The sequence below is a fragment of the Tetrao urogallus genome (assembly GCF_951394365.1).
Source record: "Tetrao urogallus genome assembly, chromosome: 18".
NCBI classification, from domain to species: Eukaryota; Metazoa; Chordata; class Aves; order Galliformes; family Phasianidae; genus Tetrao; species Tetrao urogallus.
This window is the reverse complement of record NC_136831.1, coordinates 919,576-945,393: the sequence shown is the minus strand read 5'-3', so window position 1 is coordinate 945,393 and position 25,818 is coordinate 919,576. Positions and strand designations below refer to the sequence as shown.

The 25,818-nt window shown below is 42.0% G+C and overlaps 1 protein-coding gene across 2 annotated transcripts in view; it reads left to right on the top strand.

The window, feature by feature from the left end:
* Positions 1–25,818, top strand: part of SPAG9 (sperm associated antigen 9) — a gene marked incomplete at both ends in the record, with an annotated part of 55,378 nt that overhangs the window by 1,786 nt on the left and 27,774 nt on the right. Inside the window, 3 exons of one of the 2 annotated variants that reach the window (XM_079544120.1) lie at positions 3,672–3,792; positions 13,416–13,486; positions 21,070–21,164. In XM_079544120.1, the coding sequence (XP_079400246.1) occupies positions 3,672–3,792; positions 13,416–13,486; positions 21,070–21,164 (287 nt within the window). Of the gene's footprint in view, positions 1–3,671; positions 3,793–13,415; positions 13,487–21,069; positions 21,165–21,817; positions 21,979–25,818 lie in introns of those variants that run through there. The other variant, XM_079544121.1, reaches the window with a different exon arrangement.

Genomic DNA, 25,818 nt, shown 5'->3' with positions numbered 1-25,818 from the left:
GACACTGGCGCAACGTGTGGTGTCTCTGAAAGAAAAGGAAGGAATGTGAATATAGCACTATTTTCTTGGACACAGCAGGTTATTGGCTATGTGTTCTTGTTTCTGTTCATTGTGAAGGTTCCTTGTGTAATCTGGTAGTGAAAAGACACTTGGGAGCCATGCAGTTGGATATCCCATGTCTCTGCTGGGCTGTCCTGAGGGACTTTCTATTCTGTGAAACTCAGGAGCCGCCTTTTATTTTCTGCTTGACGTTGTAGGAGTTCTTATTTGCAGCAGTGCCTCGATGAATGTTAATGGTTTGCTGTTTGACTGGAAACATCTGTGTACTGATGTCCTAATCTGCTGCTTAGTTCCTGAACTGAGTGTTTAAGAAACGTTCTCAAAATTGTTTGTGGACTTCTGTTACAGCGACTTTAAAATAAGGAAGAATTCAGAAGTACCAGATCTTTTCAGTTCCCTTTGACACTGATTGTGATCTTTCTAATTGCTGTAATTTGCCTGGCTTTTAACATGGTGCACTTTGTGGTAGAGCTGGAGAAATAGAGGAACTTCCTATTGGGTTGTTCCGCTCACAGCAGCACACAGCTTAACCTTCCTACCTAGTAATGAGGCAGTGAGCCCTACAACAAAGAAGTGGGAGAGGATAAGAGATCTGGTGTTGTGTGATCTTACGTCTTTCTTCTGCAGGAAGAACTTGTTACTGCTGTGGTTGTGCGTGTCTAGCAGGAGTTTCACTTGGACCTGGAAACATGGGCAGTTTACTACAACAGCATCAACTTCATCCTTGGTTGTTTTCATCTCCGTGTATTTTTATCTGCACCGTGTCTAGCTGAGCTGGTTCTGTAGCTGACCTTACGTGTGTACGTGAACACAGCTGCCTTTGGCTGGGAGCATCGTCACAGTGGAAGTTACTCAAGTGTTTGTCACAGGGTGATGAAGGCAGCCAAGTGGGAGGCACCCTCGAATCAGATATGCTGAGTGCTGCACCTGGATCACGTGTCAGGGAAGCATGCCAGCGTGTAAGGGAGGAGGCAATAAAGACAAATGTAGGAAGAAATGCCTAATTCTGGTGACTGTATATTACCCAGTCACCAAATGATTGTTTGCTTGGGTGGTTGTTCAAGTTGTATATGCTACACTGTTCTGTGATTCATGTTCATTGCAATAATTATTGCGGTACGCTTAATATAGTGATAAATCTATATAAAGACTTGTATATCATATTGCTTTGTACCAGAGGCCTTTAAGAGCAGGTCAGACAAATGTCTGTCTGAAGTGACATAGTTGACGCTGCCTGAAGAAAACAGGGAGGAGTAAAAGGGAGTTACTAAACATAGCTTATGAAGGTATCTGAGGTTTGCATTTCAGCAGAAGGCACAAGCAGAAGGAGGTGTGCTTGGATCCCATGCTTATACCTCATTATATGTCAAAATTAGGATGCAGACAGGCATTACTCATCACAGACCGAGAGCCTTGAACAAGGTGGTCTTCTAAGGGCAGGCTGAGCCCTTTGCTTGCTCAGTGTCTTCTGTCATTGGAATGAGTGTTTAAAGACATCTTGCTGTCCTTCAGCTTGTTCTTTGCAGGAAAAAAAAAGCCAGAAAACTCGCTTCTCTTGGGAGTTGTAAGCTATGACTTTGTGGGCTAGAGAGGAAGTCACTTGGAATTGGAAATGCCAGGTTTTGCCTGCTTCAGTATTTCGTGTAACCAATAGCTTGGGTTGAAATGAGAGAATATCCAGTAACATCCAGTGAGCAGCCAGCGTGTTCCTACATGTGCTGCTGCATCTTCTTTAAACAGTGCCAAAAGTGAGCAGTGCTCCAAGCGAATTGCCCACGTCCTTGGCTGCAGCGGTCGCCTGCCAGCCTGCTCTTCCCTTGGCACTCACACAGGCTGTGTCAGGGCAGGCGCTCTGTGCGCTGGGCCATGGGGAGCTGCGGCAGCACAGACACTCCGTTTGGAGCTTTGGTCTGGAATAGCGCACAGCAGAGCGAGGGGGGGAAATTGACCCAGCTCTCCTCGGAAAATTCTTTTTGGGATTTGTAACTTAGATTCTAACTTTAACAAAAAGAAGGCAAAATCCATGGAAAATTTACCCAAATCATTTAAAACAAAACCACTCTTAATGCGTGCGATTGAAGAACACGAGGGTAAAACGATGAGTTTCAGTAGCAGCAGTGATTCTGAAGGCTTTGAACGGCTGTTTAGTCAAAAGTATAATTGTTACCAGCCTTCCCCAAGTTATGGGACACATCTGACTTATCATCAGAGAACCAGCTAGACAAAGATGTTACAGTTTCATGTTACAGTTCTTCCTCCATGTTTCCCATGTTTAATTTAGCAGTCCGTGTTGGCATTAAGCCCTGGTGCCAAATTTGTGTCAAACTTTGAAGTCCCTTTATAAAAGGGAGTCTGCTAAGAATGAATAAGCTGCACATGACTTGAATTTTCAATGTGGAAGGGGCAAAGCCATTGTGTCATCTACAAAGGAGAGATTGAACAGGTTGTGAGTTTGAGATTTTTGTTCATATGCTGTCAAACAGATGATCCTGAACATCTTGGAGGATGTGACATACAAAGACTTTTTCACGTCTGTCTTTTTGGAGCAGGGAAGAACTCATCTTTAAGTTGCAGAACCCAGAGCAGCTGTACCTGGACTAGTGTCAGCTGCTGCTCAGTTGCTTCAGGCACAGTCATATGAATGCCATTTGTGGTCCTGTGATAGCTGTGCAGAGCTTGCCTGAAAGGAACTCTTGTTCCACTACATAGATGTTGATGCATTTCTACGTTTGAGATATTTTTTAATAATGGTTCCTCCCTTCTGATGACCCCACTAAGCTGAGCTCTTTCATAGAGTGAAAAGCTATGATCCCTGTGTTGGTTAAAGCTTTGGAAATATTACCTTCAAATAACATGTAATGTACTGTTTGAAAAGCTGGTTTGTAAGGGGTTCACATAACTCTGCTTGCACATGTTGCTTTTTCATGGTCCTAACAAGGGATGGTACCTGATTAAACCAATTCCCACTGCCACAGTAAGCTGTTACCCTGTAACTGATGGAACTGTAACTGTTGGGAACTCCGGGACTTTGTGAGTGATGCCTTGGTAAACCAAAGTAGCAGAGGATGTGATGGGCACTGCTGGAGTGCATCCATAAGCAGCTGTGTTAGCTGCTGCCTGCTGCAGCGGGGGCTGTTGTGGCTTCCCGGTGAAGGTGTGCTTGGCCAGTGCTCATTCAAATCAAAGGATGCTGAGGGCTGTGTTTGTGTGCAGGGTTGGCAGGCAGTGCATGGAGGTGGGATGGAATGAACCCATTCACTCCTCTTGGTCCCAGGTAGGTGTCTCTGAGAGCTGATCCTTGGTAGCAGTGATGCAAAGCGAGCTAGGCGGGATGCTTGAGCAGTGGATGCCAGAGTGGAGCATAATTGGTGTCCTTCATGGTTAAGTGTGGGCTGTAGATCTGTTGTTTTGGAAACCTGCTTATTACCGTTCTTTGCAGTAAAGCCCTCTGTATGTTCTTCTGTGTGCTGCTTGAAGTACAGGGCTTTCTACTTTAAAACAAATCTGGGAATGGCTGTATCTGTTGCTTCTGTATGATCTAGTAGCTTTGGTTAGGCTTCTAATTTTTGTTTATTTAATTAGATCTAATTTCAGTGTATTCTTCTGTCTAGAAATTCATTGAGTTTGAGGATTCTCAAGAACAAGAGAAAAAGGACTTGCAGACCAGAGTGGAAGCATTAGAATCACAGACTCGACAGCTTGAACTAAAAGCAAAAAACTATGCTGATCAAAGTGAGTACAACCAGATTGCACTTCATTTAATGTGATATTATTGTATTTAAAATTTATTTTGTACATGGGTAATCATATGCTAAGTATCTGTGCTGATTCCTGTGTTTTCACAGGTAACTTCTGTGCAGTTTGTTTTCCTTAAGATTAAGGCAAAACAATTAGACGCAGGCTATGTTATTGTTAACCTGATTCTTCTGGTGTCTGTTCTTTTGCTTTCCATTTAAATCATGCTATGCTCTTGCTTAACATCTTCCTCAGGAGATGTTCAGAATTTATTTTATGACAAATAACTATGGAATAAACTTTCTCACAAGCAAACTTGTTTTATTAAACCACTGTCTGTCCTAAAAATAAACGTGGCCTTTAACTTTAGAAGTGCTGCTGGGTTGATTAATGCTTCTTGTTCTAATTGGCATTTGTATGATTTTTGAATTATTATGAGGCATTCAGCTTTTACAGAAAAACAGTTGAGTGCTTCTACTATGAGATGTTCTGTGAAATTACAAAACTTGAAGAAACTTTGGAGAAAATGTAGCAATGGTTTGTTAGCCTGAAGTAGCGAGGTAGGAAGCGAATGTAGTGCAGCTTAAGCTTCCAGCTGGGCTGCTGGCTGAGCCAGTGGTTGATTGATCATGAGTTTGTCTACTTCTAGTTTTATGAACAGTAGAAAAGTAATATATTAAAATGCCTTAAAAATCCCCTTGTTTCATTTCCCCTGCCCCTAGAAAGACCTGTGCTGCTATTCATTATTTTCCTGTGAGTCTGTTAAGAGTTCAGTGAAGGTTATGATTTTTGTTTTCATTAAATTTCATCTAGTAGAGTATAGAGATAACGTTCATATTAATTTAAGTGATCAATTTGTCCAGCTGATGACAGGTGCTTGAAAGCTAACTTCTATTGACCTAAGACTGGAATGTCTGTTAATACCCAGCTTTTATTGCTGGGCTGCATACAAATGTGGTGACAGCCTGTATCAAGCCTGGACAGGTCAGGATAAGATCTGCTTCTAGAAGCAAGCTGCCAGCTGTCAGGATACCCCTTCCTTCAATGATTGTTTCTCTTTTGTTCCTTCTTAGTCACCTTTTGTACCTGTAGTGCAAGAAGACAGAGCTTTCTTTTGTCAGCTTAATTATTCTGTGAAGTCTAGTTCTCATGGTTGTGAGTGGGTCTGCAGCCAGGTAGGAGTACTGGTGCACTAGTGTTGTTATGAAAGTAGATGGCATGCACAGCTGAATCTTTCCAGAGTTTGACCTGTCAGAACAATGGGAACTTCTTGTCTTCCTGTGCTGTGACTTTTGTTAGCAGACTCCATGATCTGTTGGTGACTTTGAATGCTGTTGGCAAAACTTAGCAGCAGTTACTTTTACAGGTCTGTTCAGTTTCATGTTCTCAGGTTCTGTACGGACAATTCCTCTGATGGAACCAGGATTATTAATTTCCAGTAGTTCATAGATCAGGTCAGGATAAAAACTGGTTGTTGTATAGTATACTGCAGTATCAGAAATACGAGGGTTGTTGTGAATGGGAATGTGTATGGTTGAAAGCAGCAGCCAAAAACAAATGTTAGAAGCAAAGTAGGGTGGTCTATTTTGGTAACAAAGGGCAGTATGTCCAGAATGCCTGCTCTCTGTGTCCACAGCCCAGGCAACTTGTTAGTGGGGGGACCCTGTGCTCTGACAGCAGAATTATGGCATTGAGATTGTGTCATATAACATCTACTGTCACTTTGGTCACTACAATAAAAGAGAACAGATTGCACAGGAAGAGGCTTTTGGGTTCCTGCTAACATGTGGCAGCAGGCTTGGGGTTTTGTTGCAGAAATTGCACTTAGTGTTATGCACATCAATATACTCCATCGTGAACCACTGTGAATCTGTTGACATGAAGTGCTTCTTGCCTTCAGCATTGAGTGTTCTGTATGTACAATTTTAGGCCTTTAATTACATCGTGTACGTATTGTTAATAAAACTGTTTGCATGACAAACTCATTTGTTCTGGTGGAACCACTGAATTGTGGCTAGAACTATTTTTTTGTGAGAAATACTGCTGTTGAAACAGTTACCACAGTGGCATGAAGTTCTGGAGTTAGGTTCAGTTTAAGCCATTCAGAAATCTTTGTGATGGAGAAAAGCCTTTTGTCTTGGTGGCATTTCGAGAAATGATAGAGCTGTGTGGAACATTGGGTTTTGCTTATGATTTGGGTTGGTAATGTTGTTTAAGACAACATGAAAGCCCTACAAATCCTTGAAATGTTGCCGATGCCGTGAGATCAAAGAGGCACGAACATGGCTGAGAGCACCTCATGACTGTTATGCAACTGAACTGTTTCTGGTGATCTACATTTCCAGGGTATGAGAGCCATACTGCTGTGTATGTTCCTGAACTAGTCTAACTTTACTGTATTCTCTTCTCTCCTATTTTATAGACAAATCCTACGATACCAAAGATGCCAATATTTTAATTCAGTGGTTGTGATTTTGAGTCTTCCAGCTTTGTTCCTTTTTCTCTTCAACTTCCTATACCACTATCTGTGCATTTAAATGGGTCTGTGGTATTGCTGACTGCTACCATTCTGAGCAGTGGTAGAGTTATCGCTGGTAACGGAATTGGGGATGCCTGGCACAGGGATCAGTAAGCAAATACAGGAAGGCCAAGCCAGGTTTTATCAGAGTACAGAGTCTGAGATAGCAACATCAGTTTATTGGATACCACTTAATGCATTACCTGTAATTAGTGTCGGTGGAATGCAGTAGATAGTAGATGAAAATGGGATGTGAGAATGCAGTTATTGATCTACTTTCCAGTCTCAGAATTAAAGCATTCTTGAGCCTTACAGACAGCTCTGTGAAACACTCTTGTGTGGTTTTGCCAAAGCATGAGCCTAGGTGTGGAATTTAAACACTTCTGGGTGTATTATATCATGGAGATGGACTGGGTAGCTGTCTGCTGCCTTTGGGCTGGAAATTATAATTCTTGCTGTTAAAGTACTGTGCACAAATACAGGAGTTCAGATGCTGGGTGACCTTTTTGATGCCTTCTGATGAAGAATAACTGTAAGAGTGAGTGATTTGTTTTGGCACAAAATAAGTAGTTTAAACTCTTACTACTGCTTAACACTGAAGTTGGAGTTAGTGAAATGTTACAGTAGCCATTATTGGTATTTCTGCTGTTTTCCAGGAGATGCTTAATAATGTAGAATGGAAAATGGGTAAGAGGTGGGAGTGCATCTTTGAAGGTAACTCCGTGTGCTAAATGGTATCCAAGCCTTGAGCAGAGTAGATAATATTCTCTCCTACTTAAGAGTTTATGTGCTATACCTCACAGCAACTGAGTTACCTCACAAATTAAATGAACAGCAGTGAAAAGCATGAAAACAGTATTTACATTGTTTTGCAGCTGAAAATGATGTTTCACTGGAACAGGCTGCCCAGGGAGGTGGTGGAGTCTCTGGAGATGTTCAAGACCTGCCTGGATGCCGACCTGTGCGACCTGCTGTAGGGAACTGCTTTGGCAGGGGGGTTGGACTCGATGAGCTCTGGAGGTCCCTTCCAACCCCTACAATTCTGTGATTCTGTAAAATTGTCAGTTTTTACTGACTTAGATTTCCCCATGTGAAACTTAGAGATCTGGTTTTTTTTTTTTTTTCCATTGCAGTATTAATGATTTTACACTGAAATGTATTGAAATAATCATCACTTATGTCTGTATTGCCTTGCAGAATCATTCAGTGCCAGTTGCATCAAGGTTTTCTTGTTCTTCCTCCCGGTTCATGACATGGGGAACTAAAAAAGAAAATCTTCTGTGCACTTAGGTATCATGTGAGATTATGTTTGTGGCCACATCCAACCAGCTGGGCTGGAATAAACCTATCATTTGAAATTGAAGAAGTGGGAAAAGCATCTTATTTTGTGTCAACCAGTTACTAGTTACCGTGGTTCAGTTTTTCCTCCATATGTTACAAATGTATTTGTTTGCTGTCAGCCACAGCCTAAATCAGTGAGCTGCCACACTGCTGCTCTGGAGGAGGAATAGGAAAGGGGAAGAGGTGGCAGCCTGGGCCAGCAGTGCCCTGGGAGTGCTGGGAGCTGCAGGAGGGAATGAAAGCCTGAGTGGCAGGGGCAGATGCCCGTTGCGTTAGTGCCCATGCATGGGATGAAGCACTTGTGTTTGTGTTCAGTGGCTGTGGTGTCAGTTTGTTCCGGGGGGGCGGCAGGGGGAAGGTGTGAGGAGTTGCATTCTGGATATGCTGGTAAGCTACTCCTGCTGAAAGGAGCGCACAGGTGTAAGGGTTTGGTTACAGAAACGTGCTGCTGTTGTGTGGCTCTGTGGCCTGGCAGCCCATCGTCTCAATTTGCACTGCTGGTTTTCTCTGTAAGTTTCCGTTGTGCCTCTGTCCTTGGGTTGGTGTTACCTGAGCAGGGAAGGTCGTTGCCAGCCCTCCCAGGGTCCTATGGGAGCTACAAAGCAAGTTAAATAGCATGAAGGTCCTACAGATGTTTAGAGACAGAGTCAGTGCATGCAGTTTTCAGAAGCTTTTGTTGTCAGTCTTTAGGAAAAATTTACTGTTAGCTGAAATGTCTTTTGTTTGTTTTATAACTTGATCAGACATGAATTCCTGTGACAGCAGAGGGCACCTCTGAGTTCTACAGGGAAGTGCAGCGCAACGATGTGCTGTTGTTTGTTTCTTTAAATCAGAGGTTTAACACTTAAATTCTTCCCCTTCTCTTCCCTCACATGTTAGGTGGGTGTCTGAGGCTGACACCAGTCTCCTAAGCATCTTTTACAAGAACTACAGATACATGCAGAATGGATTCATATTAACTTTAGCTGTAATGATGCTGCTAGCTCTGCTCCTAACTACTGCTAAAATGTTTCAGATTTCAACCTTGAATCTGGCAAGTCAGACACACAGATATCAAAACCTTGCAGTAATAACCTGCAGCTTGCTTGTCTAGCTGAGATGGCTTTTTAGGAATGTCACATCTTTTTCACGTTAAAGATGACTGCAGTGTATCTTGTGATACAAGAGTGGAACAGCTTTGGAATCTGCTTTCTGGAAAAATCCTTTTCAGGCTAACTTATTTAAAAGGACTGTTGGGTTAGTTACAAGAGAAACTGAAACAAATCTCTGTGTCTGGATAGCTGAAAAGCTTCCCAATGGAGGCAGTGGGCTCTGAGGATGAAAGCATTGGTTGCTGGTCTGGGTCTGCCCAGTGCTGAAGTACAACCAAGGTAGCGTACTGCATTTGACAGAACAGCTGGAGCACAGATATGGTTCTGTGCCTTGTAGGGTTATCAAGCACAAGTTTCATTACAGAGTTCAAGATAGCTTTTATTGGGGGGAAAACTATGCATTAAAACAAAACAAAATCCAGCAAACACAGAATGTCTGACTTTAGAGCTGCAAACATTGTGACCCAGCTGTTGGGCTGGTTCTATTTCCCACATCAGGTGACACAAGATAGCAATTGATATTGCTTGCTGCAGGTCTCATTTGGGACATGAGACCAACATTTGGCAGCTGATGTAACCACACAGATTGGTTTTCCTCAGAACTGTTGCTTTTACTGCTTCAGGAGAAAATGCAGGGCAGTTACTGCCAGGAGTCTTCTGCCAAGGTTGGTATTCTGTTTTCATCTGAATGAGTGTAGAATTTTCATCTGTACCCTCAGTACTGCATTTAGCCTCTGCCAGTTCTGTGAAAAAGGTGAAGAGCAGCAGTAGTTTCATTGCAGCTGTACTTATTGCTCCTTTTTACCAAGTCATTTTCCACTGTTTAATCTTTGAGGGTATCTATTAGCTTCCTTAGATTGAGACATTACCTGGGGTTTGTGGTGTGGGAATCGACAGTCCACTAGATGGAGCAGAGCGTACGGTTAGCTCAGGAGCCCACAAAGACTCGTGCTGCTGCACTGGAGGCTAAAATGAAATGGAGTAGGAAAATAGAGCAGCAATTGACCTGCTTCAAAGTAAATCTGCTAATGTGCCTGAGCAGTAGTGTGAGAGTAGGCTGAAACCAGCTGACATTAGTAACTGCATATGTGTGTTTTTAAATTAAGGGAGTAGTGTGCTAGTGGTTTGGATGGCAAAGTTTACTGTAATCATTCTGTTGTGTTTCCGGGTCTTATCACTTTCAAGCTAAATACTTGTTTGATAGCTTCAGTCCCTGTTTCAGTCAGTGGATGTCGTGTCTGTTCTTTAGCAGCTTACTGGATCATGAAGTCCTACTGGCTTTTAGGATTGGTTATACTTGATTTGTACATTTGCAGTGGGACCAGCTTTCAAGAGCAGAGTTAGATGAATGCTGTCCAAGGAGAGCCTTCGGGTGGTCATATGCCAGGAAGGGTTCATTAGTGAGCTGGGACCTTGTCCTGCCTCATGTAGCAGGAGCTTAGTTCCATCCCAAAGCATCCCACGGGCTTGATTTAGTGTTCTAGCAGGCCTGTTTTTCTTTCTCCCCCTCAGGCTTATCAGCAGTTTGAGGCAGAGGACAACATACAGATGGAGGGTGTGCCAAACTTGGTAAAGCCAGCAGACTTGGGAGGTAAGCCCTGATTCCTGAAAAGGCAGGGTGGGCAGCAAGTCACACAGGTCTCTGTAGTGCTGTCAAGATGTAGGCACTCCAGAGGCTTCTGTAATTTATTGGAATACATAAACTCCTTATTTAGGCTTGCTTGGTTTGATTTGAGAGGATTTGTGTTCGGATTGGTGCTTGAAGTCATTGAATGTGTTAGGGTATTCATAGGGCTGGAGAAGTTTGCAGTTGGACTTGGAGCATGAGTCTGTAGTAGTGTTCCTATGGGATGCTTTCATACTGGAGGTTGGACGCCAGAGGGTACCCTGGGTCATCCACTCCTTTATGCAGTGGCAAAGTGAAACAGAGCTGACAACAATTCAGCAGTTCAGTTTAAATGTGCTTCTGTGTGCTAGTGGGAGGCTTTTTGTCTTCTGTTTTGTTGCAGTTAACTTCCTGTTCCTGCTGATGGGAATGCATATTTAGTAGTGACTCAATGGGTTTGTTAGCTTCTGGGGCCAGAACCTCACATCTTCAAAAGCTTTCTGTGCTGTTCTTTGCTAGATTCAGGTACTGTGTGCGCAGTGATCTGGAGGGAATATGCGATCTCTTCCCCACTATTCAGCTGGGAGTGAGTTCGAGTGGATTCGTGTGGTCAGGATCATCTCCTTGATGCAGAGGCATGGTCTGGCCAGGACAGGTTACCTGTTGGCATTGGAAAGGCTTCTTTTGAGGTCTTTTGATATGGATCGGAGGGTATGTAAGCTTAGTTTACTCATGCTTGTGAGTGAAGCTCCCAGCTGTAGGGCTGTAACATGGGTGCATCCCTCCAGGAGCCTTCGTGGCTTGGAACTTCCGTGCATAATAACAACAATTCTGTGACTTGATTTCAGGAAACATTTAAAATTGGGTGATAAAAGGAGAAAACATCATGCTTTGTTATGGAACCACAGCCACTGTGCAAGTGCTTGTTACATGGATAGCAGCGGGCAGTGCTTTTGTGGATTTCACAGAGGAAAGGAAGGGTATTTGCAGTGTGTAGTGTGGCACTTTAATTAATTGTTGTGAAATACATCGTGTAAGGTAATTCTCCCAGAACCCTCCTGATAAAAAGTAATCTGGAGTCAGCTGTCCAGATGCTGGTGTGTGGTGCTGGGTCGGAGTGCATCACCAGCATCCTTTAGCTGCTGGTGAGGCTGCATTGAGCTGAGGCCCGGTGTAGGCTTGGGATGGGGCAGGCAGTGGGTGCTGCAGGGCTGCCATGCTGCTCCATGGCTCCTGGACACCATTTCTGGGAAGGCTGCACAAAAGGCAAAGACAATCAGTGACGTGCTTTGTGTTTCCAGGCTGCTTACCTGTCCTAAAGCAGGTCTTGCACAGCTGAAAGGTTGCCAGATCCATGGTCTGTGAGGGAGAGAACTTGGATGCAAAGCCAGGAGAATGTGGATAGAGAAATGAGGAGTGCTGGAGCTGCTGGGCTCTGTCTTGCAGCTGTGAATGAATTATTGCTTGGAATAAACCAGGCTGTCTGATGGGCATCTCTTGTAAAATGTTTTTCTGACTACTATGCCCATCAGTCTGAGATCCTGAGTAAAATTTGTTTTGTCATGTCATGCTTTGTAATTACAGGCTCTGACACTTCTTTCCATGGGCGCTTACTGTAGATTTCCATCTAACGTGCTCCTGTATGAGGAAACTTACGAGATCTATTGCCTAAAAATAATGAACTAAATCCTTCCATTTTTTAGATGTAATGTTTGTGTCCTTCGTTGCCTCCCTGAAATGCAGATTTGCATATGTATTGTGCAGCAAAAATACATAGACAGATGTAAAAACTGTTGTGTTTTTGACTGCTGCTTAACCCAGAGAGCTCTTATTCATCCTGATAGTGGTGCAGAAAGGAAAGCATTCAATCTTCCATTAGTATAAATGAAGCTTGATTTAATACTTTTGGCGAGGTATTTATAGGTGGAGTGCAAAAGGTTGTGTGAAGGAATTTAATGTTCTTATAAAAGCAAGATTAGATTAGGAGCTCAAGGTGTTTATTATACAGACCGGAGCGAAGAGACAACTGTGTACTTCTGTTCCAGTATTTAACTCAGGCAAAGATTTTTTTTGATTGGAACCTACATGCAATAAAATATTGAGGCAGAACACAGATAGTTGGAGCAAAAAGGAATGAGAATTGATTTTCAGAATACCCAGTCAGCAATAGCAAAATGTGCAAATAGCAAAGAAAGTGCTGGCATTTGTCTTCAGATAATGTGCTTGGCAATGTGTCCCTGGGGGTGAGTAACTATAAATTCTGAGTTTCCCAGGGTATTTAAATAAATGGAATATGGAAAGGGAGCCTCAGTTACAGAACTTGAAACACCTGCTTATATCACAGAAGTATCATGCCATGGTATACCCAAAGAGAATGTTGGAATGCACGTGTAGAACTAGCAGCAAAAAAGATCTGTTATTTCTAGTTCATCTCTTTTAATACTAATGTATTTCCTGAGATGTTACTTAAATCTGCTAGATGTATTTTCATTTCTTGCAATGCTTACAGAAGTATTCAAATATTTTTTCAGTGAATTGATTACCTTAATACTCAGGGAAATAGGAATGAATTGACTTGCAGCTATTAAAAATACTTTGTTAGATAAATTTGCTGTAGAGAAATTTGCTTTAGGAAACCATTGTAAAGCCTTAACCAGAGCTCACAGTTCTCATCCTATGTTGAGTGCAGCTAAGTGATGCAGCTTCTGCTTTTCTTTAGGTCTTCTTTGTTCATGTGTGGGAAAAATCTGGAGTGGTGTAAGCAGTGAGCTGTTCTTGAATGTGAAAATGTTTTTGTTGGGCTGGAGATCAGCTGGGGAAAATAATTAGTGCTTTGGATTTCAAGGACTGCAATTTGTAAGATTGGGATGCTATTTTCAGGAAGTTCCAGCGACAAGAGGTTAAGAATAGAAAAACTGCCTTACTTCTTTATTCTGCTCTTTCCTATTCATTACTAAGAATATTCTTGTGTCTGGTCTAGTTGACTAATCCTGAACAAATCAAAACTTTTTTTTTTCAGTTTCATGAATCTAGTTTTAATTCCTCTTTCAATTTTATCTTCTAGTTAGCAGACTTGAGGAGAGGGAGGCAGAACTCAAGAAAGAATACAATGCTCTTCATTCAAGACATACAGAGGTAGGTCATTACATGGAGATGAATTGAGAGTACCTTTATGGGCTTTCCCATAGATGAACGTTCTTGTTCTGAACTACTGGGAAAACTGTGGGATGTTTTTGTTGACTCGTTAATGCTTGGATGTTTGTATTGTTAATGTTCATTGTAAACTGATGTTGTTCAACATGTACTTTTCATCTCATTCACATCTGTGTGCATGTTTTTCCATGGTAGTTTGCTTATACATTTGTCAGTTCTGCAACTTTCTTAGGTATTCAGAATTTGAAAACAAACAAAAATTTGCTTTTTCATGTGTTAAATATGATTACTCATCAGAGTGCATTAGTAATCTTCAAAGAAATAGAAACAGAAGTACGATCCTGGCTCTCTATCAGCAGTTTTCCTGAAGTGTTGGTCTTGTGCTGTTCAAGAAGCAAACAAGCTCAGAAGCAGTTCTACTGAGAGTTGTGATCAGAAGTCCATATCGTGCTTAGTGATAGCTGCTACAGTGATGGCAGTGCAAGTCTGACTTCGTCTGTGAAGTTAAATAAAACAATAGCAGCACTACTGAAGTCAGATCTGGAGCGAAAAGGGACTGAAATGCTTTGTCTTCTCCCATGCAGGGAGGCTTGCTGCCTAGCTAGTGTATTTATTTCAGTAAGGAAATCACTAAGTTTTGTTAATAATTCTGATTAGTTGGAATAGTTCATCACTGAGCACAGTTCCTATTCTTCCCTTATTCTGATTGCTTGCTTTCTTCCCTGAGAGCTCACATAGCTGGGTTAAGATCCCTGCTGGCAGAGGGGAGAGCAGTATTGATATTCCTGGTTCAAAAGATGTAGAGAAAGAAGCAAGTGTGAATGTTGGTTTTGGTTGCCCTTAATACATGGCAATTCTAAGGTGAATGTCCTGTAACAGAGCCAACAGCTGGAAGCGGTTTGGAACTGCAGCTGGTTAAGAGTTCTGAGTATTGCACCGAACTTCTGCTCTTCGTATTTTCTTAATTTGTGTTTGTTGAAATCTTACTGTAGTCAGGATTGAGTTTGGTACTGAATAGTTACTCCAGAGTGCAGCATCTGTTGAAAACCAGAAATCTAACTGAAACAAGAAGTGACAGAGCTTCATGCTGCTCCCTTGCTTAAGTTCTGCCTCATTTTGAGCTGGAAGCACTTGAAGTGCTGTGCCTGCAAGGGCTTGGTGTGGTGTGGTTAGAACCTATGAGCGCTGTCACAGTGGAAATGGCACTGTTTTTGTTGAATCTGCTTTTGCAGTGTCGAATTAACTAAGTGTATTGGGCACCATTAATTCAATGCAATCTAATGAAACATTCCAAATATCTTTTTACATAGGTTTTGCTCCAAAATGGACAGCGGCCTCTACTGGTTTGATTCCAATTTATTAAGTGCTTTTATTCTTCTGCTTTCTTTGGTGTAGGGGAAGTCTTCGTTGGGCTTTATTATCACCGAGGTGACTATGTCCTCCCTTAGGAAGGAAATAAGCTGTATCAGCGTTTTAATGCTGGTTTCTGGCATGTATTTCTCACTTGTGGAGTGTCTGTAATAATCCTGTTCTCCCCTCTTCCCTTCTGAAACTTCCTGCTTCCCTTTCTCCCAACATACTCAAATGTCTATGTAGGTCTATGTAGGAAATCAACTTTTTTTTTAAATGCCAGATATTTTGGCCAGTACTCTGCCTACTTTAAGCCCAAAGTTATGAAGTGTATTGGGTTAAATGCTTCTGTTACAGTAAGTGTTTCCGAATCCTCTTTTTATGTTGGCCTTTTCCTAGGAAGGAATATTTCTTTCCTTCTCAATTAGCATCACCATTGTCTTTGCAAGTGATCAATCTCTGGTGCTTATTGAAATAATGATTAACCAAATAATGAACAGAGAATTCATTGTTTTTTTTTTTAACTCTAAGATGTTGGCAATGATTGCTCTGACAGATGTCACACTGAAAATGCAACATGACTGTAATTTCTGCAATCTTAACTTCTAGCAGTTGTTCTCCATTCCCTCTGCTTTTGCTGCTTGCTTCCCTTCATCTCCCCTCCCAGAAATACAGTTTAGCATTTCAGGCTTGGATGGCTTCTTCTCCCTCTGGCCTTTCTTGAGGCCCTGTGACCATGTCTTCTTTCAGCTGTGGCTGGGCTACTCCTATGAGTTCTACATTATCAGAATGGACCAACACTTCCTTAAACTGGCCAGACCATGGGAAGTCACACCTGCAGCGTGATGCGGAGTCCTGAATCTCTGATACAGCGCGTGGAGTGCTCCATCCAGCTCAGCCTGCTGGGCATGGTGCTCTGCATAGTGGCTCCGGGCTGCCAGCCTGCTCTGTGAGGAGCTGCCTGCAGCTGCGGAGACAGCAGCACTGCCCTGACTTGCTGAAGTTCAGGAGACAGGATTTAGCCTTGATCCTTTTGTCTAATTAGACCTTTCATCTCTTTTATGTACAGTGAAAGATGAGTGTGAGTGCAGCGTATTCCGTAAGCTTCCTCCCCTGCAAGTCAGTCTGTGCTTGAGCTAACTGGCTTGATGATAAATGTATTAGCATGTGGTTACCTGAGCAGTTGAGTGGCAGACTGGGGGGCGGATTGCATAGCTGGACACTTGCAGTAGGTGGCTGGGAGGATGACATCTTCAGACAGAGCGGATGTATAAACGCAGCTTGAACGTGTTCTCACATCCCTGCTGTGACAAGTGATGTGCCAGGTCTTGCTCTGATCTTGCTCTGCTTGGGTACCCAGAACAGATGAGCAGTAAAGCAGTGTGCTGAGCTGTATTTTAACTTCTGGAATTATAACTTTGCAAACTATTGTTTCCCTCTTTCTATAGCTATAAAGGACCAGATGCAGGAATTGGTCATACAGTCACAGTGACACTGAGAAGGTTAAAGGGTTGGCAGTGGTCTAATCCAAAAATCTTTGAATCCTTGTTGTGTAGACTTCAGAAGAGAATTCTGTTTCTTAATTGTAGCTTATCTTAAATACTGTTCTATTTCACATAAAATTGGTTCCTTGTATTACCTGTTAAAGGGGACCTGTTTCCTGCATACTCTTGCTGGCATTTGTTTACCTTCATTGCAAAGAGCTGCAGTGACTTGCAGCAAGCCCAATGTAGGATGACAGTATTTTTTTTCTGTATAGTTGATAGGGAGCTTGTTTTGTTTTGTTTTGTTTTAAAGGCTTGGCTAAAAACTCTGTTTACTACTCAGTTGGAAAACTGAGGCCAAACAGTGCTTCAACGTTTTCTTGGCAGTTGAATAACACCTGTAGCACTTCTCTGCCCAGATGCTCACAGTAAAGCCCTTTCCTGTTCAAGCAAGCACTTACAAAACAACAAAAACAACCTTTGGGATGTTAGGCTAACTAAGATGGTTCGATATCTCTTTTCCTGACACACAGAATAAGGGCTTAGTTTAATGAAGCATAATTGGGCCATGCAAGTTGCTGGCTGTTTTGCACTGATACAATGTGACAGAACAGTGAGCCTGTCTCTGGCACTGGACATGCACTCTGTCAGGTTCGTTTGGGTAAGCACGTGTCCTGAACCAGTCCACTGCTGGGAAACTGGAGGAGAAGGCTTAAGTGAAGATCTCTATTTGCAGCCATGGCTAGGCTTGGTGCCAGTCTTAGCATCCTTAGGTTAGACTTGCTGTTCCACAAACTTTTCTACAGCCTTATGCTAAGCATTAATAGTTTGATGAGTAAAGCCTGAGTTGAGGATCTTCACATGTTTTGTGCCCATCAGTGACATCATCTTTTATGTGGGTTAAGATGCGTCAGGTTCATCAGTGGCAATGGTGCTTGGGTGACAAGCTCATCAGAAACACAGGTGTAAGAGAGTTGCATGGAAACATATTTTGGATTTCTATACTGAATCACAGAGATTCTAAAAATATTAATTACCTTATTAGATCTAGATTATGTGGGACACACAAAGATCTATATATACGGTGACACATTCCCAAAGGCAGGAGCTGCTTGTGTCGAACCTGGCTGGCTGTGCCAGGTGAGCAGTGATGCTGTTGTGCAAAGCCTGAGCTGACAGCAAAAGAGCTGCTGCAGCTGTCCTAGGGGAGCTGGGGCACTGACACAGAAAGGAGTGAAGGAAAGAGAAAGAAAGGTGCAAGGATGTCCACAACCTGGTTAAAGAAAAAAGTCCCAGTTACCATCCTGGGACTGTCTTCATATGTACTTGTGTGTCTGTATTGGGTGAACATGTTTGTAAGGGTGGAAATAGGAACCAGTGCCAGGATGCTTGTTGCCCTTCTCTGAGCACTTGCTGAAGTTCATGAGGTAGAAGAAGTAGTGCCTTACAGTTCTAGATTTTGTCACATTTATGAGGAGACAAAACCAACTATTTTTTTTGAGATGGAAAGGTAACACATGGCTATTGCTTTATGCTCAAGGGAAGTGGCTTTGCTGTTTATGTTGTAATATGTTGAAAGCTCATTATAGTCAGTTTGTGTGTGCTGTGCTCTGGGATGTGCTGATGTGAATTCTGAAATGCCGTTAGCTATGTAAGGTAAATTTTCCAAGTTCTGAGTTATCTTTAATCCTTTCAGGTATTGGTAACTGAGCAATGTATGTAATCACAGAAATGGTGGAGTGGTCAGTGTTTGTTATGGCATCTCTGGAGTAATCAGTCATTCAAAATGTTTCTGTCCTTTTGTAGGCAGCAAAATGAATGGTCAGTAGCAAAAGGTTAAGAATGATGAAATGATTTGACTCCAACTTCTGTGAAGGAAGACAGTAGCTGGGCTCCTGTGTTTATTATCTGCTCTTTTCTGTGACGTGTGAGAACAGTACATGCTCCAGTTAGTCAGTTGTCAGTAATAATCAATCTTTAGATGGATGTGTAGTTTTAAAACAGCAAAATCCATGATCAGATTTTGAGCTCTCAGAATTCAAGCACATAAATTTGTTAGACTTGTTATGGATGAGGATGGTGCACTTTGAGGATGTTCTGAGATGTTGGAAGGGCTGCTGGATGTCATCTGGTTCGAACCCCAGTAGTTTTGGAGGGAGTCTTCAAAATTGTGTTGTAAAGGAGCACTTGGGGTGCTGACTTCTCTGTTAATTGCAACACTGAATTAATTATGTCAAGTTTCTGACTGAACTGATTTTCACAAGCCCACATGCTGTGTCTATTGCTGCTCCCTGTGGGCAGGAAAGGAGGATGAGGAGCTTCACTCCTTGGGGACCTCATCCTGCTGTTGTCAGCCTCTGTGTTTGTGAGCCTGCATGGAGGCAGTGTGTGGGCTTCACACAGTGGTGCTGCTGTCCTGGTTTTTGGGATGCTGCAGGCACTGTAGTCTGGGTCTGCAGAGGAACGGCTGTGCTGTATGTGCATGAGATGCACACCTTTGCCTTTCTCATCTTACTTTTGTGTCTTTCCAGCTTACAGGCTTTGTGCTGAAGTATGCAATCTAAGGATTTGCTGCTTTTGCCATCAGCACTGTTTTCACCCGCAGAGCAGTGCTCAGCTACTAAGTCCTTTAAGTTGACCTGCCCTCTAGCCTCTGTATGCGGGTAATAAATGTGATGAGATGTTTCAGTAAACAAAAGAAGAACAGAGTGAGGGAATGGTAGAAAGTAGGTTAGATCACATACTTTGCTGTATATTTTAATGACCCAACTGTTTCTTTGCATGCTATCTTTCCCTGGAAAGTTGCTGGTTACTTACATGCAGGTTGAACTCTGATCAGTAATTCCCTCTGTGATGATGGGGATGAATGGATGGGATGCAGAAGGGTCTTATTTAAATTTCAAGGTTATCCCAGAGGGGAAAAGTAACCCATTGTGTTTCTAAAATCCTTTGAATTATAAATTTGTTGCCACGTAGTGCTGTGCATGGCAAGCATTGGAACGGCCGGCTCTGGCTGCATGATGGGAACAGCTAAAACAATAAGCATGGGTAGCTGAAGGTGGAGTTCTCATTTCATTTCCTTTGAATGCTTCTGCATGTGAACGAGCTTTTAGAAATAATTCAGAGAACTAATGAAATGGTCGTAGTAAACCATTGCATTCGTATCATTTTGTTGGAGGATAAACTTTGTAAGCTTTTGACAGCAGTTAAAGTATATTATATAATGTTTCTCTAAAAATAGCAAGATAATTTTTTTTTCTGTTCTGAATTATTACTTCAGTTGAATGTGGGGCACAAAAGATCTGTTTGAACCTTAGCATGTAATATGTTGATTTGTAGACTCTCCACCAGTTAGGGTATTTTAAACTAGTTTGCAATACAAGAATATTTTAAGATGAAGAGTATATATTTGCATGCAGCCCATGCTGGCTGCTGGTGTTTGGGGGGAAGCTGACATCCAGGATAACAGCACTGAGCTCCAGTCTTACTGGCCTTGGGCAGCCCTGACTTGCAAGTATCATGTAAATGGAGGTTTCAGTCCCAGTGTTTGTAAATACCCCTCAGAAGCAAAGGTTATGTAATGTTGGTTGTGCAGATCTGTTTAATAACACTGGTCTGAAAGTATGTCACCACCTAAGCTGGACTCCATGATCCTTGCAGGTCCTTCTAACTCAGGATATTCTGTAAAACTGGTTTCTTAATTTCATTCTATATATATATATATATATATATATATATATATATATATATATATTTTTAGATGAAACCTGTGTCTTGAATATGTTTCAGAGAAAAATATCTGCTGAACTCTTGTGTGGTTTTTCAGTTCTCAGTGCCCCGTTCAACGTCCGCGTAGGAATGCTGGAAATGCACGGTGTCAGGGCTCTCTTCATACTTCCCCAGCTTTCATTTGGAGGCTGGCCGTACCTGTGACTGCTTTGCACGTGCATCCCAGACCAACTGAGTGCTGAGCAGCTCCATCCTTGGGCAGATTGGAATCGGGTTGTTAAATAAGTCATGGCTGTGGGAGTCAGCGTTGGCCTGTGGCCATCTCTTAATGGGAAAGGAGCAAGCAGGCAGAACTCCTCCTGTGCTGAAAACCCAGAGGCACTCAGTGCTGATGAGAAGTCAGTCTAGATGGTTTGAAACCAAAGCTTGGAGTTCTCAAAGAGAAGTTAAATTGATACTGGTTTTGAAAGAAAGAAAGGAGATGTTGAATTCATTTATGCTCACAGAAAAAATCTGATTTTGTGTTATTCTTGGAGCGTATGCTGTCTCATCTTCATACTTCTTTTGCGGGTAGGCAATAACGAGCTGTACTGAATGTCACATCATACACTTGAACATCTGTTGACATGATGAGATTCTTAGCCTCTAACATGCATTTGAATGTGGCACTTGGGTTCAGAAATGTTGTCTGTAATACCACGTGTGCTTTGGATGCTATTGCAGTGTTCCTTGTGCATGAAAGCACAAGTTCTCTAATTTTTTAATTATGGGATTCTCTTCTGGTTTGTGGCTTTAAACACTGTAATGTTGCTTCTTTTGTTCACCTATTAAATGTTTCTGAATGCTCTTTCTACTTTTAGCAGTAGAGGTAAAGGTTAGGTTTTATTGGCCAATAATTATGAAACTGTAGTAGAAATAACTAGCACTAAGCTGTTGGTTTGTGTTTTGTTTGTTTTTTTTTTTTTTTTTTTTTTTTTGCTGTTTCTCTGTCATTTTAAACAGATGATTCACAATTATATGGAGCACTTGGAAAGAACCAAACTTCATCAGCTAACAGGGGGTGATCAGTTAGAATCCACAACGCACAGTAGAATTAGGTAAGCTATTTATTATGCTCTCACCCTGAAATGAAAGAAAAATCCATTCGTTTGTGTTTGCAAGACTTTGTCCTTTAATCCTACAACAACGATTTGGCTGAATCAGGAAGATTTGTTGTATGATTGGAATGCAGCAAGAGAATAGTGTAGAAATCAGTAGAGAAAAGCCTTTGCTGTTGTACTGCTGAACGTTGAGATATATCCTGTGTATGCTATCTTAATTTCAGCTTGTTTGGGTGTTTGCTTAAAGGTAGGTACCAAAAAATATCCCGGAATAATTGCAGTCCGCTGCCGCTTTGTGTACAGGTTGATGGAGGTGGGTATCTTGATACTCACTTGTTCTGGGGGCTTGATGTGAATATATTATGCAGATTTGGAGCTTTCCAGCCTATGAGCTGCGTGCAGAAGGAGGGGAGAGCAGCTCCTGGGCTGGCTGTGCCTGCGTCCGCATCAGTGCTGCGAGGAGCTCCGGTGCGAGGGGGGAGGAGAGGTGATGTCATTGCTGTGGAGCTGCTGCAGAAGAGTGGAAAGCTGCTGCTGATGGCATTGTTTTTGTGGCAGCGGCTGAATGACAGACTGTGCCGACAAAGATACACCCCTGGCCCCCGCGTAGCCTTCCTGCTCCCGGCGTTTCACCATGCCAGCGCAGCGCCATGAATCCCGGATGCATGCTGCTATTTGTGTTTGGCTTCGTTGGCGGGGCGGTGGTCATTAACTCGGCTATCTTGGTGTCTCTCTCTGTTCTGCTGCTTGTGCACTTTTCTATTTCTACTGGCGTGCCAGCTCTGACGCAGAACCTCCCAAGGATACTCAGGTACTCTGACCCACTGAACCTTGGCTGCTCGAGCTCTCGCTTTTTCTCTGCTTTCTTTCCTTTTCAAACAGGAAGAGCGAGGATCAGTGAAAGATGTCGACCGTGCATGAATTTCAAATTCTGTTGTAAATGTAATATTTATGAGCAGGGATATGGTAGCACGGTTCTTGCAATTTATTTGCCTTTTGTTTGAGTACAAGATCTGCCTGTATTTTTCTTTTTAAAGAAAGCTATTACAATGATGTGCAGTAATCTGCAAAAAAAGCTGAAGTCAGTGTCACGGATAAAGCCTGCATTTGTTGTGTTATTTGGTACTTACGGGCTGGATGTGCGCCGCCATAAATACATGCATACTGAAGCCTTTTGCTAACACGTTTCATTCCTTTTTAATCTAATAAGTTATATAAGATCCCCAAATTGATAGACTGTTCAAATACCTTATAATTAATTGCTCTTTTTTTTAAAAAATAACCTTGATTATTGGTTGGGGGGGAGTCTTTCCTCATCTAGGCATTAGAGCTCTCACAGCCTATTCACTATTGTTCAGCCAAATGTTATCCTCTCCCCTTTTTCTGTACTTGTATGGCACGCTGCCAGCTCTGCCCTCCCTCACACTACGTTCTGTGTCCTGGTTGCCTGGAGCAGAAGCAGGCATACGTTAGAATATGGTTACCAGAAGTAATATTTGTTCTTTTTGCCAGAATCACAGAAGGAGGAAACCGGAAAATTTGAAATGTAGCTTTCTGACCCGAAAACTTGGAATACTTCAAAATTTAATAACAAACTTTATTGAAAGAGAGGAAAAATGCTGAAAGCGTCCTCTAAAATAGCCGTGTGACTTTCTGTAATACATGGTGTGTGTGGATGTTGTATGGGAGAATGCTTTTCAACCCAAGTCTGAGCGCAGGAACATTTTTCCAAAGGTTTAAAATCTATCAGTAGACAAAAGACTGTAATGCAGTATAACTAACAAAAACATGCACTCTAAATACAGAGAAATAAAGTATTTGCAACTCTCCAGACTGATTTAGTTCTTAAAGCTGCATTTGTTTAAAAAGGGCAGAAAACAAACCCAGACCACAACAAAAGCAGCAGAGCAAAATACTGAACTTCAATTCAGGTAACTTTTTCAGGCTTCCTATATTTAAGCAGTCAGATGGTTTAAGAAAACTTGTCCTTCGTGATGAGCTTTTGCTTCCCAGGTGAACATATGTTGGGTCCAACTAGTTTTTGGAAGCTATGCTTTTCCTGGCTCGTCTTTTCCCAGTAATGCATCTTAGGAATTACAGGAATTTAAGCTCAGTTCCTTCGCTCGTTATTCATCTGAAAACGGTAGAGATGTAGGATGAGGGAATCTAATTGTAAACCAGTTGTATTGTTTTTACCATTAGTGGGTTATTACAGCACAGCATCTGGCTGCATGTTCTGAAGGTCCCAATACGTTGTTTCTGAGCATTAGTTTAGGATTTTAAAACATAAGCCTGCTTCTGCTCACTCTCATACTGTCAGATATTTTTTGGACGTGGAGGCAGTAGAAGGGGCTCTTTGCTCTGTAGGCAACAGCCACTAAATAAGTTGAGATTGTTTCACTCTAATTAGATCACTTAATGCAGGCATCCTCGTAGGGAGCCCTAATTTCCAACAGAAGCCCCTTTTCAGGCTTCATTCTCCTTGCAGTTTTGCAGTGCACCTGAACTGCTTTTTTAAACGTATGAAAAAAGGACGATAAAGTTTATAGAAAACTGTTCCTCAAGGAAGCACTTTTCAGTTGGGAACTCTATTTCTGCTCCCCATTTTGTTCAGATTCCCCCTTCTGACACGTAAAAGGAGATGAGCTTTGTGGTTATCCTGCAGGCAGCTCTGTTTGCTGAGTCGCTGCAGGAGGCGTTTTGGAGCGCAGGGCTCTGCACAATGCGCCTTTATGGCTGCCTTTCTTTGAGGCTGAAGGGATTTTTTTTTTTTTTTTTTTTTTTTTTTGCTGGTCAACTTCTCAACCAATGGCATGTTTTCAGCCTTTCTTTTATCGTAATTTAAGCTTCTGTGGTGTCTTTTGTTCACAGTGGAGTTGTGGGAAATGTAAAGAAAAGCAGCGACAGCTGGAATCCAGTCCTTTAGTTCTTTGGCCATTATTTTCCTGAATGCTTTTCAGCAGAGTTACTGCTCCAACAGCTATCAACTGTCTGATGCTTTTTATTTTGTAACCTGGACTCATTTTTGCATTATTTGCTTTGCTGCATATTTTGCTCTAATTCTGAATTTCCAACTGAATTTGGACCAATGTTTATGAAAGACCAAGATGTGTGCATGTGAGAGTTTCCAGACATCTGTAACAGCATCTTCGTACCTCTCTTTTGGGAAGGTTCTTGATAAACAAAATCACTTACTATTCATATATGCACTATAGTGCATTGTTTGATGGTGTCAAAATCTGCCAAATGGCACTTGACTGCTTAATTGCTAAATAATTCTATTTTATTAATCTCTCCTTGACTACCTTCTTACCTAGGCTTAAAAAAAAACTTAGTTTTTCCTATGCTTTTCAACATTTCCTGCTGTGCTTTTGCGTATAACTTGTATGTAGTCACTAATTCTGCTTAGGAGTCTGAATTTATGTCTGTTTTGTGAAAAGCCTTGTAAAAACTGCTGTGACTGAGCTTTGACTGTCCTTATAATGCTGAAATACATGGGATATTTCAAATGCTCCTATTTTGTTTGCACTGTGTCTGCAGGGACACCTGTAATGCTTTCTCTTGAGAAAAATAGTCTGCCATCGCTTGTGTGTGTTTATCTTCTGTCTTCAGTATACCTAAAGCTTTACTTGAGTTTCACTAGTTGATTATGGCTCTTTTTTTCTGTATTTCATTGTTCTGTCTGAACAAATACTCTGTTTTATCTTAATGCTGTGCCCAGCTGATATTATTCGTTTTCAGGGCTGGCTGTAGCATCCTGTGAGTAGCATTCTACACAGTGTTTTTCCCTCATGCTACTAAGAAGAAGGCCTTTTTGTTCACTGATAACATTACTGATAGCAAGATTGGATATGGGAACGTTTGGGGAAAATGCAGCATGTGAATCTTTGGAACTTTGAAATGTTTGTTGAGGAGAAGTGACAAAAGATAGCAAGAGCGGGGATGAAGTTCTTTGCCTTCCTTACTGATGAGTAAAGCTGAAGCTGTAGTTGTGATGTGCAAGCAGTGCTGCTGCTCACAGAAGCAGAGTGGTGTGGGAGCACTGGCTGCTCGTCTCTAGCTTTTCTCAAGCCATTGTATGACTGTAGGGTGAAGCAGAGACTTGAACTGATGTTTGTTAAAACTGTGGCATTTCTGCCTTGGCTGGCTTTGACGCTGGTAATTCCCTGACCTGTTTGTTTTTCTTCATGTTACACAAGTTCATATAAGTCAAGTGATCCTAAAGTCGGACTTCAGGATAATAGCTTGACTTTCCCAAATGCTTCAGTTAATGATTTAGTTGAAGTTTGGTGGTGTGTATCTTGCACAAAAACAATGTGGTGTTTCCGGTGGTTGATGGAGTCTAATCTCCCAAAGTTGACATTTTCATCTGTTTGTTTCTGTGGAACTTCAGTTTGCTACAGATTAGATTTGGTGCCATCAATACTACTGCCTAAAGCCATGCAATAGTGTATTTACAATCAAATAACGCAAAAGGAAAAATTAGTATATGCTGTAATGCAAACTGCATATGCTGTGTTCTGTATTAAGTAGAGAAAAGCATATGCATGTTTGACCCTGTAATTTTAGAACTTCCCTACCGATTTCAGAGGCATACAGCAAAAGGTGTGTGACTGCAATGGCTGATGGTGCAATCTGTCTCTTTTCAACA